At 34.0% G+C, this 16,980-nt stretch overlaps 1 protein-coding gene across 2 annotated transcripts in view; it reads right to left on the bottom strand.

The window, feature by feature from the left end:
* The window catches only part of LOC108284781 (UDP-glucuronosyltransferase 2B4), an 89,719-nt gene extending 73,212 nt beyond the window's left edge, over positions 1-16,507 (bottom strand). For both annotated transcript variants that reach the window (XM_037728912.1, XM_017501671.2), the window contains exons 1-5: positions 15,756-16,507; positions 14,293-14,441; positions 11,721-11,852; positions 7,498-7,585; positions 6,062-6,281 (exon numbers count right to left, since the gene is read on the bottom strand). In XM_037728912.1, coding sequence (XP_037584840.1) covers positions 6,062-6,281; positions 7,498-7,585; positions 11,721-11,852; positions 14,293-14,441; positions 15,756-16,476 — 1,310 coding nt within the window. In that variant the 5' untranslated portion in view covers positions 16,477-16,507. The remainder of the gene's footprint in view (positions 1-6,061; positions 6,282-7,497; positions 7,586-11,720; positions 11,853-14,292; positions 14,442-15,755) is intronic.
* Between the last annotated feature and the right edge of the window lie 473 nt (positions 16,508-16,980).

Genomic DNA, 16,980 nt, shown 5'->3' with positions numbered 1-16,980 from the left:
ATGAAAAAATGCTCATCATCACTGGTCATTAGAGAAAGGCAAATCAAAACCACATTGAGATACCATCTCACGCCAGTAAGAATGGCAATCATTAAAACAAATGGAGACAACAGATGCTGGAGAGGATGTGGAGAAATAGGAACACTTTTACATTGTTGACAGGAGTGTGAGCTAGTTCAACCATTGTGGAAGACAGTGTGGTGATTCCTCAAGGATCTAGAGATAGAAATTCTATTTGACCCAGGAATCCCATTACTGGGTATATACCCAAAGGATTATAAATTCTGTAGTTATTTTAATCATGATGTTAAGGTATCAATTTTAGATCTTTCCTTGCTTCTCTTGTGGGCATTTAGTGCTATAAATTTCCCTCTAGAAACTGCTTTAAATGTGTCCCAGAACTTCTGGTAGATTGTGTCTTCGTTCTCATTGGTTTTGAAGAACATCTTTACTTCTGCCTTCATTTCATTATTTATCCAGTAGTCATTCTGCAGCATGTTGTTCAGTTTCCACGTAGGTGAGCAGTTTTGAGTGGGTTTCTTAATCCTGAGCTCTAATTTGATTGCATTGTGGTCTAAGAAACAGTTTGTTATAATTTCTGTTCTTTTGTATTTGCTGAGGAGTGTTTTACTTCCAATTATGTGGTCAATTTTAGAGTAAGTGTGATGTGGTGCTAAGAAGAATGTATATTCTGTGGATTTGGGGTGGAGAGTTCTGTAGATGTCTCTTGGGTCTGCTTGGTCCAGATCTGAGTTCAAGTCCAGGATATCCTTGTTAATTTTCTGTCTCATTGGGGTGTTAAAGTTTCCCACTATTATTGCATGGGAGTCTAAATCACTTTGCAGGTCATTAAGAAATTGTTTTATATATCTGGGTTCTCCTATATTGGGTGCATATGTATTTAGAATAGTTAGCTCTTCTTGCTGCATTGATCCCTTTACCATTACATAATGCCCTTTATTGTCTCTTTTGATCTTCGTTGGTTTAAAGTCTGTTTTATCAGAGATGAGGATTGCCACCCCTGTTCTTTTTGCTCTCAATTTACTTGGTAAATCTTCCTCCATCCCTTTCTTTTGAGCCTGTGTGTGTTTTTGCACATGAGATGGGTTTCCTGAATACAGCACACTGACGGGTCTTGACATTTTATCCAATTTGCCAGTCTGTATCTTTTGATTGGGGCATTTAGCCCATTTCCATTTAAGATTAATATTGTTCTGTGTGAATTTGATCCTACCATTTTGATACCAGCTGGTTGTATTGCCCATTAGTTGACAGAATTTCTTCATAGTGATGATGGTCTTTATAATTTGGTATGTTTTTGCAGTGGCTGGTACTGGTTGTTCCTTTCCATTTTTAGTGCTTCCTTCAGGAGCTCTTGTAAGGCAGGCTTGATGGTGAAGAAATCTCAACAGTTACTTGTCTGTAAAGGATTTTATTTCTCCTTTGCTCATAAAGCTTAGTTTGGCTGGATATGAAATTCTGGTTTGAAAATTCTTTTTTTAGCGATGTTGAATATTGACCCCCACTCTCTTCTGGTTTGTAGGGTTTCTGCTGAGAGATCCACTGTGAGTCTGATGGGCTTCCCTTTGTGGGTAACCCAACCTTTCTCTCTGGCTGCCCTTAGCATTTTTTCCTTCATTTCAACCCTGGTGAATCTGACGATTATGTGCCTGGGGGTTGCTCTTCTCGAGGAATGTTTTTGTGGTGTTCTCTGTATTTCTTGAAATTGAATGTTGGCCTTCCTTGCTATGTTCGGGATATTCCCGGATAATATCCTGAAAAGTGTTTTCCAACTTGGTTTCATTTTTCCCATCACTTTCAGGTACACCAATCAAACATAGATTTGGTCTTTTCACATAATCCCATATTTTTTGGAGCCTTTGTTCATTTCTTTATACTCTTTTTTCTCTAATCTTGCCTCATCACTTTATTTCATTGAGTTGATCTTCAATCTCTGATACTCTGTTTCTGACTTGATCAATTCAGTTATTCAAATGCTAACTGGAATAACCAGCATAGAGAAGAACATAAATGACTTGAAGGAGCTGACAGATATTTTTAAATTAGAAATGGAAGGTCAAGTGAGAAAATTAATTTCTTTCAAGCAAAGCAAATAGAAGCCTTTTTAAATTTTTTACTTTTTAAATTTTAACTTTTAGTGGATATGTAGTAAGTGTATATATTTATGGGGTACATGAGATGCTTTGATACAATGTGAAATAATCACATCATGGCAAATAAGATTTTTTTTAAGCATTTATCATTTGTGTTATGAACAATCCAATTACACTCTTAGTTCTCAAACAAGCATATGAGAATGTGCTCAATGTTATGAGCCATTTTAAGTGCTGTAAGAAAAATTGTGAAAATGCAAAGTGAGAGTTATCACCTCTAAGTTCTTAAAAAGGAATTGTGTCATGGTGAGTGACATGCCTCATAGATAGCCACTTTGCTTCTACTCTACTCTTTTGTCTCCTAGTGTTCCCCACCCAGTAACCAGAATGATCTTTTGAATTAAAGGTCAGATTGTGATATTTCCCTGATTAAGAGTTTTGCCTGGCTTCTCATTATTTTAATAATAAAATCCAAGTCGGTTATTTGGTCTATGGAACCCCACATTGTTAGACACTGCCAAGTTCTTTTCTTAACACTTTTCCCCTGCACACTCTCTTCTAGATTGGCCTTCTATTTTTCTTTAAGTTCCCAAAGCTGTTCTCATTTTAGCACCTTACACATTTTGTCAGCTCTTTCCTGCTCTTGGAGCACCCTTTCTTGCTATAGCCAAAGGCACCATTCTCTCCCTTTTTGAAGCTTCCCTCTAAGTGTTACCTCTAAGAGAGGCTTTTGCTGGTCACACTATGATGGAACCTCTAGGATTTTCTCTATGTTCTGCACTTATTTGGCTATTTGATTCCTAAAATTTAAAAATACATTATGTAAAACATAAAATAAATATGTAAATGTTAAATACAAAAGATAAATATACATACACTAAGTGAATAGTTAAAAGCTGTGAGATCATCTTGAGCATTATCTTGAAGATACCGATTTACCTACTGCTCAGATCATGGTATAGGATATCACATCCTGCCTAGAATAACTCTCTTTTTCTGAACCATTTAGTCACTACTTTTGACCTTCATTAAGCATTATGCTGACTTCAAATAGCATACGTTAGTTTTGCTTGTTTATTTGATTGAAGTATATAAAATATACTCATTCATGTTTTTTAATATCGCAGTTGTTGTGTAATTCCATTGCTGTATAGTATTTTGTTGACTGATAAAGCATAGAGGATGTCTTCATTTTATGATTAATTGACATTTGGGTTGCTAACATATTTTAGACACTATGGTTAATTCTGTCATAAGCATTCTTCTATGTAAGATTTGATTTATATATTTATACATAGCTGTTAGGTATATAATTGAGAGCAGAATTGCTGAGATAAAAGTGCATGCATAATTGATTTACTTCTTGGTTTTAATTTTTTTTCAAGGGTATTATTTTAATTTCTAAAATTTAAAGATATTTTATTTATCATTTTTATAACCTTCCTTACTTCCACTATGGCTGGACCATATAATCTTTATAATACTGAGTCTTTTTGTATTTATTAGGTCTTTATTTATGGCCCACCACATCACTTCAAATAACTATTAACTATTCAACTTACTCTAGGAAAATATGCCTTCAGGTTGATATATATAATATATATGTACATATATATACATATATGTGTATTGTGTATGTATATATGTGCATGTGTGTGTATTATTTTACATTTTAAGATTCCATTTGTTAATTGCATTCTTCAAATGTTTTATGTCCTTATTCATTATTTGCTCTTTTTTTAACTGTTTAGATTGAGTGAAAGTATTTTTATAATTACCTTTAAATCTACCACTTATTTTATATTTATTTTCTATTTGTCCAAGCTGGTTTATGTTTCTTTTCATTTATTTCTCATTTTATTTAAAGGTATTATTTAATTATTTGCTATCCTTCTATTTTCATTGTGATAAAGTATTTTTAAAATATTCCTTTAGATGATACCCTCCTTATAAAAAATATTATTGATAGTGGTTATAAATGCTGAATTGATGGTAGCTGGACTGTGTGAGGCATTCTGCACATTCTTATCTTGGGGAATGAAGAAAATAAATTATCAAAAATTTAAGTTAAAATTAATTTTTTTGGGTTTCAAAGACCATCATCATAAAAGTAAAAATTAGTGCACTTGAAATGGGAGAAAATATTTAAAAATTATATATCTGATTTACTCATAATATAATAGTTATTAAAACTTAATAATAAGACAAATAGCAAAGTTTAAAAATGTTCCAAGGATTGGAATAGATATTTTTTCAAAGAAAATATGTGAACAACAACAAAAAAATTGTGGCACATATACACCACAGAATACTATGCAGCCATAAAAAACAATGAGTTTGTGTCCTTTGTAGAGACATAGATAAACTTAGAAACCATCATTCGCAGCAAACTGACACGAGCAGAGAACCAAACACCATATGTTTTCACTCATAGGTGGGTAATGAGCAATGAGATTACTTGGGCAAAGGGAAGGGAACAAGACTCACAGGGCTAGCTGCAGGGGTGGAGGGGAAGGGATCAGGGGACAGCAGTGCAGGGGTAGGGAGGATGAGGAGGTATAACACTGGAAGAAATGCCTGATGTAGGTGACGGAGGGCGGGGATGGAGACAGCAAACAACGATGGCATGTATGTACCTATGCAACAATCCTGCAGGATGCAGGACGTGCACATGTACCCCAGAGCCCAAATATAATTTTTAAAAAATAATAAATAATGAATAAATGTAGTTTTACAGTAAAAAAAAAAAAGAAAGAAAATATTTGAATGATCAGTAAGCACATGTAGAAATTCTCAACATCTTTATCCTTAATGAAAATGCAATCCAAGACCAGGATGAGAGATCATTTTACACTCACTAAGAAGGCTGTGACAAAAAGACAAACATTTGGCAACGGTGTGGAGGAATTGAAACCATGTTGTACTGCTGGTGATAGTGATGAATGTAAGTACTTTGGAAAACAGTTTAACCATTCTTCATAACCACACAGTTCCCACATGAGCCAGCAATTCCACTGATAGTATCAACACAAAAGAAAGGAAAACATGTTTATGCAAAATATGTGTAGCAATGTTCATAATAGTCACAATTAGAAACAATCAAAAAGCCAATGAACTAATAAGTAAAGAAATAAAATGTGACATATCCATACTATGAAATATTATACTGCTGTAAAGAGAACTGAAGTATTAAAGCACAGAACAACATGAATAAAACAAAAAACCATAAAAAACAACAAAAAATTAGGCTAGGTAAAATGTCATTTACACAGCATCCTAAACTGTATGACTCTATTTATATGAAATATCAAGAGAGAATAATCTATAGAGAAGAAAACCAATTGGTATTAGACTAGGGCTAAGCAGCCATATGAAGTGACTTCTGGGTTATTGCAGTTTCCTTTTTGTTGATAAAAATGTTCTAAAACCATTTAGCAGTGATGGCTTCATGATTCTTAAACATACTAGATCTATTTGGATTTTATACCATAAATATGTGGGTTTTATGCTATCAAAATTAAATCTCATTTTCAAGTCTGTTAGAATAATTATAATAATAAAAATTAATTTTTCTGCAAGTAAATAGTTATGTACTGAGACATTTTAGATATTTAGTTAAAATATTTTATATTATTTCAAGTTTATTCTTCCTTTCTAGTAAGAGTTCATTATGTCAATTTTTAAGAAATGTATTTTTTATGTTATCTATATCAGTTTAAAAGTATTTTTGTTTAGAAAATTGTTCCACTAGCTAGTTACCCATTAGATATATGGGGTTCAAATACAACTTTCAAATAACTGATAAAAAATAAAGACAGATTTCAGATTTGTTATGTCATTTAAATTCTTTCAAAATTAGTCTCATAAAAAGGATGAAACTCACACTCACCACTGACAAAAGAAGCTATCTATAAATACCACCTAGTGGAAAATATTGTTATACTCACAAAGGATCATTAATTACTGTCTTCAGTGCATTCAGCAAGTCTGTACTTGACATTGTGTTGAAGTCCACTCTAACGGCTGCACCCTTGGCCATCACGTGAGCAATGTTATCAGGTTGATCCGCAAACAACGGAAGGTCCACCATAGGGATCCCATGGTAGATCGCCTCATAGATGCCATTGGCTCCACCATGAGTTACAAAAGCTCTGGTTTTTGGATGACCTGGGATTGAATGAATTTTAGCAAAATTATTCATAGGAATAAAATAAGATGCACAATGAAAGGCTCTGAAAATGACGGTGTTTTCTAGATAACACATTGAACTAATTTGATATTGCTTTTCAGAGTTCAGAGGAAAAAACACGTACTTGTGCTGTATATGTGAGTGAAGACTATATAGTTTGTGTGATTTCAGACTGCAGAAATTAATACAAGATTTCCAGTTGGACTAATGAAAAAGTGCATTGTAGTTTTTAAAAAATGTGCAGAAAAGAACAAAACCAAAAGATTGGCATGAAATAAAGTGTTATTTTAAGTGTAGTCACAGAGTGTGATTTGTGGAGTGTACAAGGCAGCAGGCAGTGGGTTGGTGGTGGTGCTAGGATTGAGAAAAGATAGGTCACACTTCATCGTAAAACGTGTCACCACTTTACGATTAAGATTAGGAATTTAATCCTCCAGAAAATGCAGTCACTCGTGATAGAAGAGCTATTATTTTTAGTGATATTTGAAATAACCCTGCAGGAGAGGAAAATCAGGTGTAATGTAGAAATAAGAGACAAAGAGACTGCCCAGAAAGTACTAAAAAATACTGTGAGGGCCGGGCACGGTGGCTCAAGCCTGTAATCCTAGCACTTTGGGAGGCCGAGGGGGGCGGATCACGAGGTCAAGAAATCGAGACCATCCTGGCCAACATGGTGAAACCTCGTCTCTACTAAAAATACAAAAATTAACTGGGCGTGGTGTTGTGCGCCTGTAGTCCCAGCTACTTGGGAGGCTGAGGCAGGGGAATTGCTTGAACCCGGGAGAGGGAAGCTGCAGTGAGCCATGATTGTGCCACTGCACTCCAGCCTGGCACCTGGCAACAGAGTGAGACTCTGTCTCAAAAAAAGAAAAAAAAAAAAAGAAAAGAAAAGAAAAGAAAAATACTGTGAGATATAATAACACCTGAAATAAAGATTTCCTCTGATTCTGACCATAAAGAATGTGAGTCTATAAGATGCCAACAGTTATAGCTTATTCTTTTCCCCCTAGGACTGGAAAATAAATATAAAGAAGTTACGTTTTGTTTTTCCATAACAAATATTTAATAAGCTTGTTTCATGATGAAATATTGACACTCTAATGTGCTGTTACTAATATATTCAGTATCAGTATTTGTTCACCAGAGTCCTGTATTGTTCACCAGAGTCACCATTATTGTCTACCAGAGGCTTACCTAGAAGGTCATTCTGAGGTATCCACTTGTACAGTTGAGTATTGGGACCTAAGGCATCTGGCTTATTACCATCAAATCTCCACAGAACCTGTTACAGTAAAGAAAATATCTTATTCCATGAGTGAAAATCAAAAGTTATAGAACGTTGAAACAGTAAAATGAGTGGGAATGAGATCAAGGGATGTTAGTAAATAAGAAAGACTGACGTAAATAGAATACCCACATTTCATTTATTAACTTCTATAGTTAGGTGTATAAGGAAATCATGACTTTACGAAACAATACCATAGAAAAATTAGACTATCCATGAAAAGTTCAAGTATTTTAAAAACTGTTACACTTTTTAAAAGAAGGCCTATGTGCAGCCAACCATCATATGACAAAAAAGCTTAAGATCACAGATCATTAGAGAAATGCAAATCAAAAAGGTAATGAGATAGCATCTCACACCAGTCAGAATGGCTATTATTAAAAACAAAAAATATGATGCTGGTGAGGTGGTATAGAAAAGGAATGCTTATAACTTGTTGGTTGAAGTGTAAGTTAGTTCAAACATTGTGGAAGACAGTGTGATGATTCTTCAAAAACCTAGAGGCAAAAATACCATGAAACCTGGAAATCCCATTCCTGGGTATGTGACCAAAGGACTATAAATTGTTATTTTATAAAACCTGTGAACACGTTTGTCAATTGCAGTATTATTCACAAGAGCAAGGACATGGAATGAACATAAATGCCCATCAATTATGGACTAAATAAATAAAATATGGTACATATACACTACAGAATATTATGCAGCCATAAAAAAGAACAAAATTCTCTATTTTCAGGTATATGAATAGAGCTAGAGGCCATCATCCTTAGCAAACTAACATTTGAATGGAAATCCAAACATGGCATGTTCTTACTTATAAATGGAAGCTAAAATATCAGAACATGTGGATATATAGATGGGAACAACTCTGTATATTAGAGGTGTATTAGAGCGTGGAGGATGGGAGGACAGAGAGGATCCGGAAAATAATTTATGGATATTAGTCTTAATAACTGACTGATGAAACAATCAGTACAACAAACTCTCATGACACAAAATTGCTTATGTAAAAAACCTGCATATGTACCCCTAAACTTAAAAGTTAAAAATAAAAGTTAAATTAATTTCATTTTTTAAAAAATGAAAATAAAACAATGTTTAAACATTGTCATTATAATTCTAGTGTAAAAAAGCAGTAACAATTTAGTAATGACCAATATGTGTATTTTGTTTTATGTATTTTATATTAGTTTTCATCTTCCACATTCAATTTTGATGAATTCATTTCTTTTTGAGTAATATGGGAAGTAGTTCTCAAATAGCTACTTGCCCGTAGGTTATTATATTACAGCCTGTTGTCCTTTGATCGACAAAATAGCAGGTCCATAAAATAAGCAACTTATAAGAAATAAATTAATGCCGCAAAGGTAGTACATGTGACTTCATTGGAATTAAAAATTATCAAGCACTACTTCCAAGAAAAATTTCAGGTGACAATTCTTGACGCAAATTCAGAGTATTATCAGTATCGCTAATTTGGGATTTTTTTTTTCTTTTTGACATGGAAATGAGGAAACTGTTGGTATTATGAATAAAATGCAGCTGTTGAATAAACTCAAAATTGTATTTTGTTGAATTTGTTCAATGATAATTAACACTTACAGAACGTACTACAAAGCATGACGACAGCGATTAATATGTTCTTCTGCAGCCAAGACCTTTTTATGTTTAAGTTGCTAATTTTGAAACTCCCAAGTAATCCTCATAAACTGAGCAAGAATTTACAGTGTTTAACTTATATTTGCTACATCAGTGCTAAAGTAACTCAGGTTTCAGGAAAAAGAAGAGGTCATTACAAGAAAACTTTATCAGATGGGAAATTAAAAACTAGTTGACAAATACACAAAGGTCGCTGTTGTTCTCTGTAGAAGAATGTAAATATCTACTGTATTTTATGGAGGAGGCATCTGAACCTATTCCCCTGCATGGTTTCTTTCTGTTTGACGTCTTCCTATATTTCCTTCTGCTGCCTCCATTTGGAGGAGTTGTTAATCGGACAGTGCAGAGTCCTCGTGGAGCCACATTTTATACAGCACGGGGTCCACCTTCAGGGCAGGATCTATCTCCACTCCTTCTCTTTCATCTTCCTGCTTCAGACGTTGGCTGGGTACAGTCCAGCAGATCAGGCTGCTTTTCCTCTTTCCCTAAATTTATCTGGCTGTGTTCGTACTTGGACTAGTTGTCTGTTGGCCTAGGCTGTTCTTTCTCTGAATAGTTCCCTAAACATGACAATAGGCCTATTCCAAAATGTACAGTAAGTACAAGAGGCTAGATTACATGGCTAGCCTAAACTTCATGATGCATGTCAGATTTTTTGAAAACCCTGCTATTGTTATTGTGCTAGTGAAATTACTCATTAAAATTTAACTTTTTCTAACATCTGTAGTGTGTACAAGTGCCCTCAGGAACCGTTAAACAAAAGGGTCAAATGACAGGGGCAGAATGTGGTGATACATCTTTCCTGACCTCAATATCATGATAATACCAAAACTTCACCTATATTTCTTACATAAATTTTTTCCTGATTATACTATTGATACAAAACTTATCAATGAAAAACACTCTCTGTTTAATTTTTGCATCTTCCATGTATGTATTTTTATTTTGAACTAATAGCTGAAATAGTGTTTTCCCAACAGGTTTTTTAGTCAGGAAGTTTCTTTTTTAATTTGTCATATCCATAAAGTTTATTTTAAAAATTGTTAAAAACTAACCACACAGAAATATTTGTTTATATACTTAAAAAGTTTGCTCCTTATGTTGGAGTAAAATGCATTAGCAACACCTTCCAGGCATCATCTTTATAAAAGTAGAACTTCTAGATTCTTAAATGTACTAAGGTAGAGTCTACAGTTTACACTTTTAATCACAGGATTGGAATTCATTCTCCTTACTACCTTACTCCCCACATGAGGCAGTTATTACTCCTAAATTAATGACATTTAATCATGTTGTACTACCACAGATCCTTAAACAAATTCCATCCTGCATAATTACTAACAGAGCCAGTCTGCTCTATTTGTTGTCACATATTTCATATAAGCATTTGATGTGAAGTACAAATAGAAATACAATATCCGATAATTGTAAACATTCACCAAGAGCTTCCGGAGCACAATAAGTAATAGAGGTGGCCCAAGAGTCAGTCAAGTAGTCTTTACTCATCGGACACTGCTGAGTTAGGAAAACTGTTTTGAAGGCAAATTATCGTAAGTCTTACTTGTATTTCTACAAGGACGGAGTTCTGGATATATATTTTTAGTTGAAAGCACCTGAAAGTCATTCTAAAGACTACAATAAGCACCATTTTTAGTTACCTGAAATATGTTGAGTTAAATTCAGCAGTATGCATGACTGTTAATATCAGAAATTAAAAATAACTGTGGGTCTCAAGTTCCCTTTTGTGGATATTTATGGAGTACTGAGTTCCCACAGATGTTAGCAGGAACCACTCACGCATACCAAGAGTATTACACCCCCAGGGCTACATGCAGCCCGTAAGTCTGAAGCAGAAGTATTACTTCTGTCGGTGGATGCTATATAAGCATATTTAAGGCTGTATTCTGGTATAAAGAGTTCAATCTACTCTTTAATATCTTTCTCTGTAGATCACATATACAATTCAATATTTTATAGGAAAGGAGGTGAAAAGTCTCCAAACACTTTTTTTTCCCATTTATTTTATTGCATTTTAGGTTTTGGGGTACATGTGAAGAACATGCAAAATTGTTGCATAGGAACACACGTGGCAGTGTGATTTGCTGCCTTCCTCCCCATCACCTACATCTGGCATTTCTCCCCTTGCTGTCTCTCCCCAGCTTCCCACCCCCCACTGTCCCTCCCCTATTTCCCCCCAACTGACCCCAGTGTGTAGTGCTCCCCTTTAAATATCATTCTCCACACAATTTACTGTCAGCATATTTACATAGGGGAGTGTTCATACTTAAAACTGTTTTTTAAAATGCAATCACCATTTTCTAAGTTATCACAGTTTCTCCAGGATTATCCTCATTCTCAGTTTCTAACTTTTGGCCAGCTTCACATTTGTCAGAAGTTTCTAAAACTGGTTATTTTAAAGTTTAACAGCCTTTATCAGTGATTTCCAAACCACTAAGGCCCTTTATCTTACCTTTTGTGGGATCTTGGCAAGGGCTGATGCAATTACGTTGGCCCTTTCTTCTGTCATTTTACTGACCATTGACCCCAGAGAAAATACCACAATCCCATTTTCTCCAGAGCTCTGGACAAACTCTTCCATTTCCTGTGAAAAAAAGAATTTGTTCAGTTACAAAAGACTATCAACACAGCAGGCACTACTGAAAGAATTGGTATAAATTACTAAAGAGAGAAAATCAAATATTTTCAGGAAATTTTGGAGTAAATATTTTTTAACTTACTCAGTTTCTTTGCAATTTGTAAATATGAGATACGTGGCCTCTGTTGAGGATATTTCTGTAAATATGTCTATGTATATATGTATGTGTGTGCATATGTGTAAGGGAGAAAAGAAAAGGAGCTATTACATTGTAGTCAGGGAGACAATGTTAAAAAATATTATACCCCATGAGTATAATGTAACTTGGATGTGATGTAGTTACATGACTAAAATGTAGTAACTCCAGATTTACTGGTTTGTTTAAAGCAGTGTCTAGAGGGAAATTTATAGCACTAAATGCCCACATGAGAAGAATGAAAGATCTAAAATTGACACCCTATCAACAAAATTGAAAGAGCTAGAGGAGCAAGATAAAAAAAAACTCAAAACCTAGCAGAAGACAGGAAATAACTAAGCTCAGAGCAGAACTTAAGGAGAAACACAAAAAAACCTTCAAAAAATCAATAAATCCAGGAGCTGTTTTTTTAAAAAGATCAAAAAAATAGACAGACTGCTAGCCAGACTAATAAAAAAGAAGAGAGAAAATTGAATAGATGCAATAAAAAATGATAAAGGAGACATCACCACTGATTCCACAGAAATACAAACTACCATCAGAGATTACATTGTACATATGCCTTAAAAGTGTGATATTAATTCAAAATATATGAGGTTCTGGTATTCCTTCATAAAGAATATAATCTTATATGCTGACGGAGTTTTTTTTTTTTTTTTTTTTTTTTTTGTATTGAAACTAAAGGCACTATTCAGTTACAAGTGGTTGAAATTATTTGGTCTTTATTATAGATGCGTTGTTCCTGTTCTCCGTTCTTCTCTGTCAGGAAGCTATGATGTTGAGATGAGTTCCCCCAGGAGGCTTTGCTGAGCTGCTTGTCATAAGGCAAAAATCACCTGCTCTAATAGAGTTTGTTTATGCTCTAATATGTAAACCTCTGGGATCTTAATGCAGAGTGATTAAAATGCTTTAGGAAGATCTGATGAACACTGGGTTTGCCTGCAAATATTAACACTGGGTTTGCCTGCAAATATTAAAGGCACACATTTATATTGTTGAGGAAGTGTTTTAAGCTGGAATACTGGTGAATATCCTTATTACTTACAGTAAAATCTTACAATTTCAGCTAGCTCATCTTACTGCCAAAACTGATATGTCTACTTTTAATAAGGTCCACAAGATATCTGTCATCTATGCTTTGCAAGAGAATATAATCTTGATGTGCTGAACAATATGGTTCTATTAAATGAATATCTCAAGTGATTTACAGATGTTAAGTAATTAGTAGTATTATTAATAACAACAAAATAATCATAATTGCAAAATTAATATTTCTGAGTCCCCGACTATATGCCAGAGACATTTTAAGTATCTTGTCCATGTTAGTGTTTTTTCCACACAACACAAAATAAAGTTGGTACTAGTTCTGTAAATGTAGGCATGATTATTTCTGTCAACATTCTAGTCCACTTTTCCATTATCAGCTGCCTGAATCCACGCAAAATTTCTTGAATGGTCAGCTCTTAACAGTCTGGCTCTTCTGCAATTTAATCCATTGAATATCTTGGAAGAATTTCTTAAAAAAGAAAATCTTTTCATATATTTTTATTTCTTAACTCTTTTAGTAGTTTTTCAATGTGCTTAATAAATATTTCAACTCCTGATAGTTGTCCGGATCTAATTTGCCTCTCAGCATTACCTGATTCTTAGTCGCTTCCTGAAAGCTGAACTTGGAGACTTGAAACAGGCCTGACCATGTCATTCTTTTACCTATTCCTGCATATTGTTCAGCTTTCATCTTACTAATCTGTAATTTCAGGATACTTTCTATTATCTCCACTAATGCTTTCTTGGCATTGGGTTTTTCCTTGAGATAATAGTTTTATGTAATTTTTATTACTTGCTTATATTCTATATTTCAAAGTAGAATGTAAGGTATGTGGGACAGAAACTGTGTCTGTTTTTCTTCTTTGAAAATTCTGCACTTACCTGTGTCCTGTGATAATCCCTTTATAAATATTCTTTGAAGGAATGACCAATACCTTCTTAGGTGTGCATAATCAAGACTTTAATTTAACCAACCCTATTTTCGAAGTCTCCTTAGTATTCCTCTCTATTTGTAATATTTATGAAACTCCCATATTTGTGATACTATCAACATTTACATGAGTTTCTAATTGGTATCTGCTTTACCCCACCCACTTCCCATCTTTCTTTCAGTGTAAGTCAAACACTTTGAATGAAGACTATAGAATCATTTCTACTGAAAATTCAAAGACAGCAAAGCAAAACCAACAAAAGTTTGTTTACCTTAGGTAGAGGGTCGGCAGGTTTGCAGTGGAGTCCTCCAACATAGTCAATATTTGGTAAGAGTGGTTGAGGAAATTGAAAATTCCAGGACTTCCGAATAAGCCATATGTCAGCTTTCCCCATTGTCTCAAATAATGTAGTGGGTCTTCCTGATAGAAATAAACAAAAGAAAAGGTGGATTACACAAGATAATTACTTGAAGTCATTTTCTGAAAGGGTTAGAATAATGCAGGCAAAAATGTAAGCCAAGTGTCTGTGCTTTGAAAAATATATACATATAGGCATAATTTATATATACATATTTATATATAGGCATAATTTATTTTTTAAGTATTAAATATTTTACCCTTGTGTATTTATAAGAAAGACAAACTGGTAGGAGAATTGTGAAGTAAGCTACATCTCTAATGTCAGATCAGATTACTCACAATAATAAACAATTATTAAAATAAGCCATAGAGAATTAAACATCAACTTATTTTCTCTTTAAAGTTGCAATAGTAGCATGTAAACATTTAGACAACTCTTTGAACTACATAATCAATTAATTCTACTGTACCCATAAAAATAATTTTCTAATAAATAGTCTAGTTTATATAACTCATTAAGCTAATTCTTTTATCTTTCGTTCTTCAACTGAACTGTGGACTATTTTGAGAGTATGGCTGAACTCCTTGTACCAACCAACACTTTGGATTCAAGCTAAGATCTTAATAATATTATTTTTAAGTAAATATATTTATAAATGATGGATAGAAATTTTTATAAAACTATTGAAATATAGATTTGTACTCAACCTTAATCTATCTCATATTTTTTAATAAAGAGACATAATTTCAAATAAAACTATATATATATAACAACCTTCACACTTCAACGAAATGATTGAACTTTAAATGAATGATTTCCAATTCTTTAGTGAAGGAGTATAGAAACATTAGAAACTTCAATTTACCCTTATTGATTTTTGCATCTGAGATACAGACATTATTTTTCTCAACCGTGAAGGAATCTTCTGGTAACATGGGTACATCTTTTAATTTCTAAATAAGAAAACTGAGGTTTACAAGGAAGAACAATTTCTGCAATTATATAGATAGTTGTAGAAAAATGTGTAACTATTCTTTCTAAACCTATGCATTCAGTAGGATGTTACTTGATGGATTTTATAGTTTCTACAATGTAAAACAATGTGTAGTAAAACAGATGTGTAATTACTTAAAGTCTTAGGTGCGCTAATATACAGGTTTATGATTTCCTGGATATGAATGATAGTCACAGGGCTTTAACTGATTCTATAATTTCTATAATATTTGTGAGATTGATAGATCATCTTGTATTTTCATTTCATAAATTCACTTACCAAAAACCCCAGTACTCTAACTTTATGGCTTTACCTAAGTTCTGCTTCAAAGACACAAATAAGTTAGATCTTAATGATAGCAACTGGAAAAATTACTTACCTAGAACTTCACTGTAAAACTGATCCCACTTCTTCATATCAAAGAGTTGGAACCAAAAGTCAAAATAAAGCATATAAATCATATTTTTTACCCTCTCCATGAAAGTCATTTGATCACTTAATTCAGATATAACAACAGGTACATAGGAAGGTGGGAGAAGAAATCTCCCACCATGCTTTTCCAGAGTGTAGCCAAGAGAGGAGCTGAGACTATACACAAAGGGTATGTTAAATATCTCAGCCAGCAGTTCACCACAGGGAAAAATAGCATCTGCAAAAATGACATCAAATTTTGACTCTCGTAGTTTTTTCATAAATTTCTTATTTGAGACTAAATCTTTACAGACATTTCTACTTATTTCACTAAATAACCACATGATATCTTGTACTTGTGAAAAATATGACCAAAAACTATCTTTTGGAAAGTCTGACCATCTCTTAACCTGTTGCATAACGATATTCTCCAACTCAGTTTTAGTTAAAGATGTAGGAAAAACTTCAAGTTTAAGAGTGGATGGATTGTTGGGGTCAAAAATAATGGAAGATGACTTTGCCAGTACAGTGACCTCATGTCCTCTCTGAACAAGCTCATTCAGGATGGTCTTCATATTCATCCAATGGCTGTAGTCTGGAGCCCACACCAGCACATTTCCACAATATCCAGAGCCAAAGTAAAAGCTCAGTTGTGTTAGCAGAAGTACGGCAGTCCATTTCACAGACATCCTGGTGCAATGCAATGCTTGTTTTCCAATGGCTGTTTCTTTCTGTCATTTATCATGGTTGTATCCAAAGATAAATTAGTCAAGAAGTTAAACTGTAACCCTTGTAGTTCAAAGTACATACATTACCATTAAATCAACAGCCTGGGCATGTGGATGGCAAGGAGGCCCAGTATGTGATGTTCCCCTCCCTGTGTCCATGTGTTCTCGTTGTTCATTTCCCACTTATGAATGAGAACATGTAGTGTTTGGTTTTCTGTTCTTGTGTTAGCTTGCTGAGAACGATGGTTTCCAGCTCCATCCATGTCCCTGCAAAGGACATGAACTCATCCTTTTTTATTGCTGCATAGTATTCCATGAAATATATGTGCCACATTTTCTTTATCCAGTTTATCATTGAAGGGCATTTGGGCTGGTTCCAGGTATTTGCTATTGTGAACAGCACAGCAATAAGCATATGTCTGTATGTGTCTTTACAGTAGAATGATTTATAATCCTTTGGGTATA

The sequence above is a fragment of the Cebus imitator genome, unplaced genomic scaffold (genome assembly GCF_001604975.1).
Source record: "Cebus imitator isolate Cc_AM_T3 unplaced genomic scaffold, Cebus_imitator-1.0 Scaffold283, whole genome shotgun sequence".
Taxonomy (NCBI): domain Eukaryota; kingdom Metazoa; phylum Chordata; class Mammalia; order Primates; family Cebidae; genus Cebus; species Cebus imitator.
The sequence above is the reverse complement of the archived record's forward strand: the minus strand, read 5'-3'. Positions and strand labels throughout refer to the sequence as shown.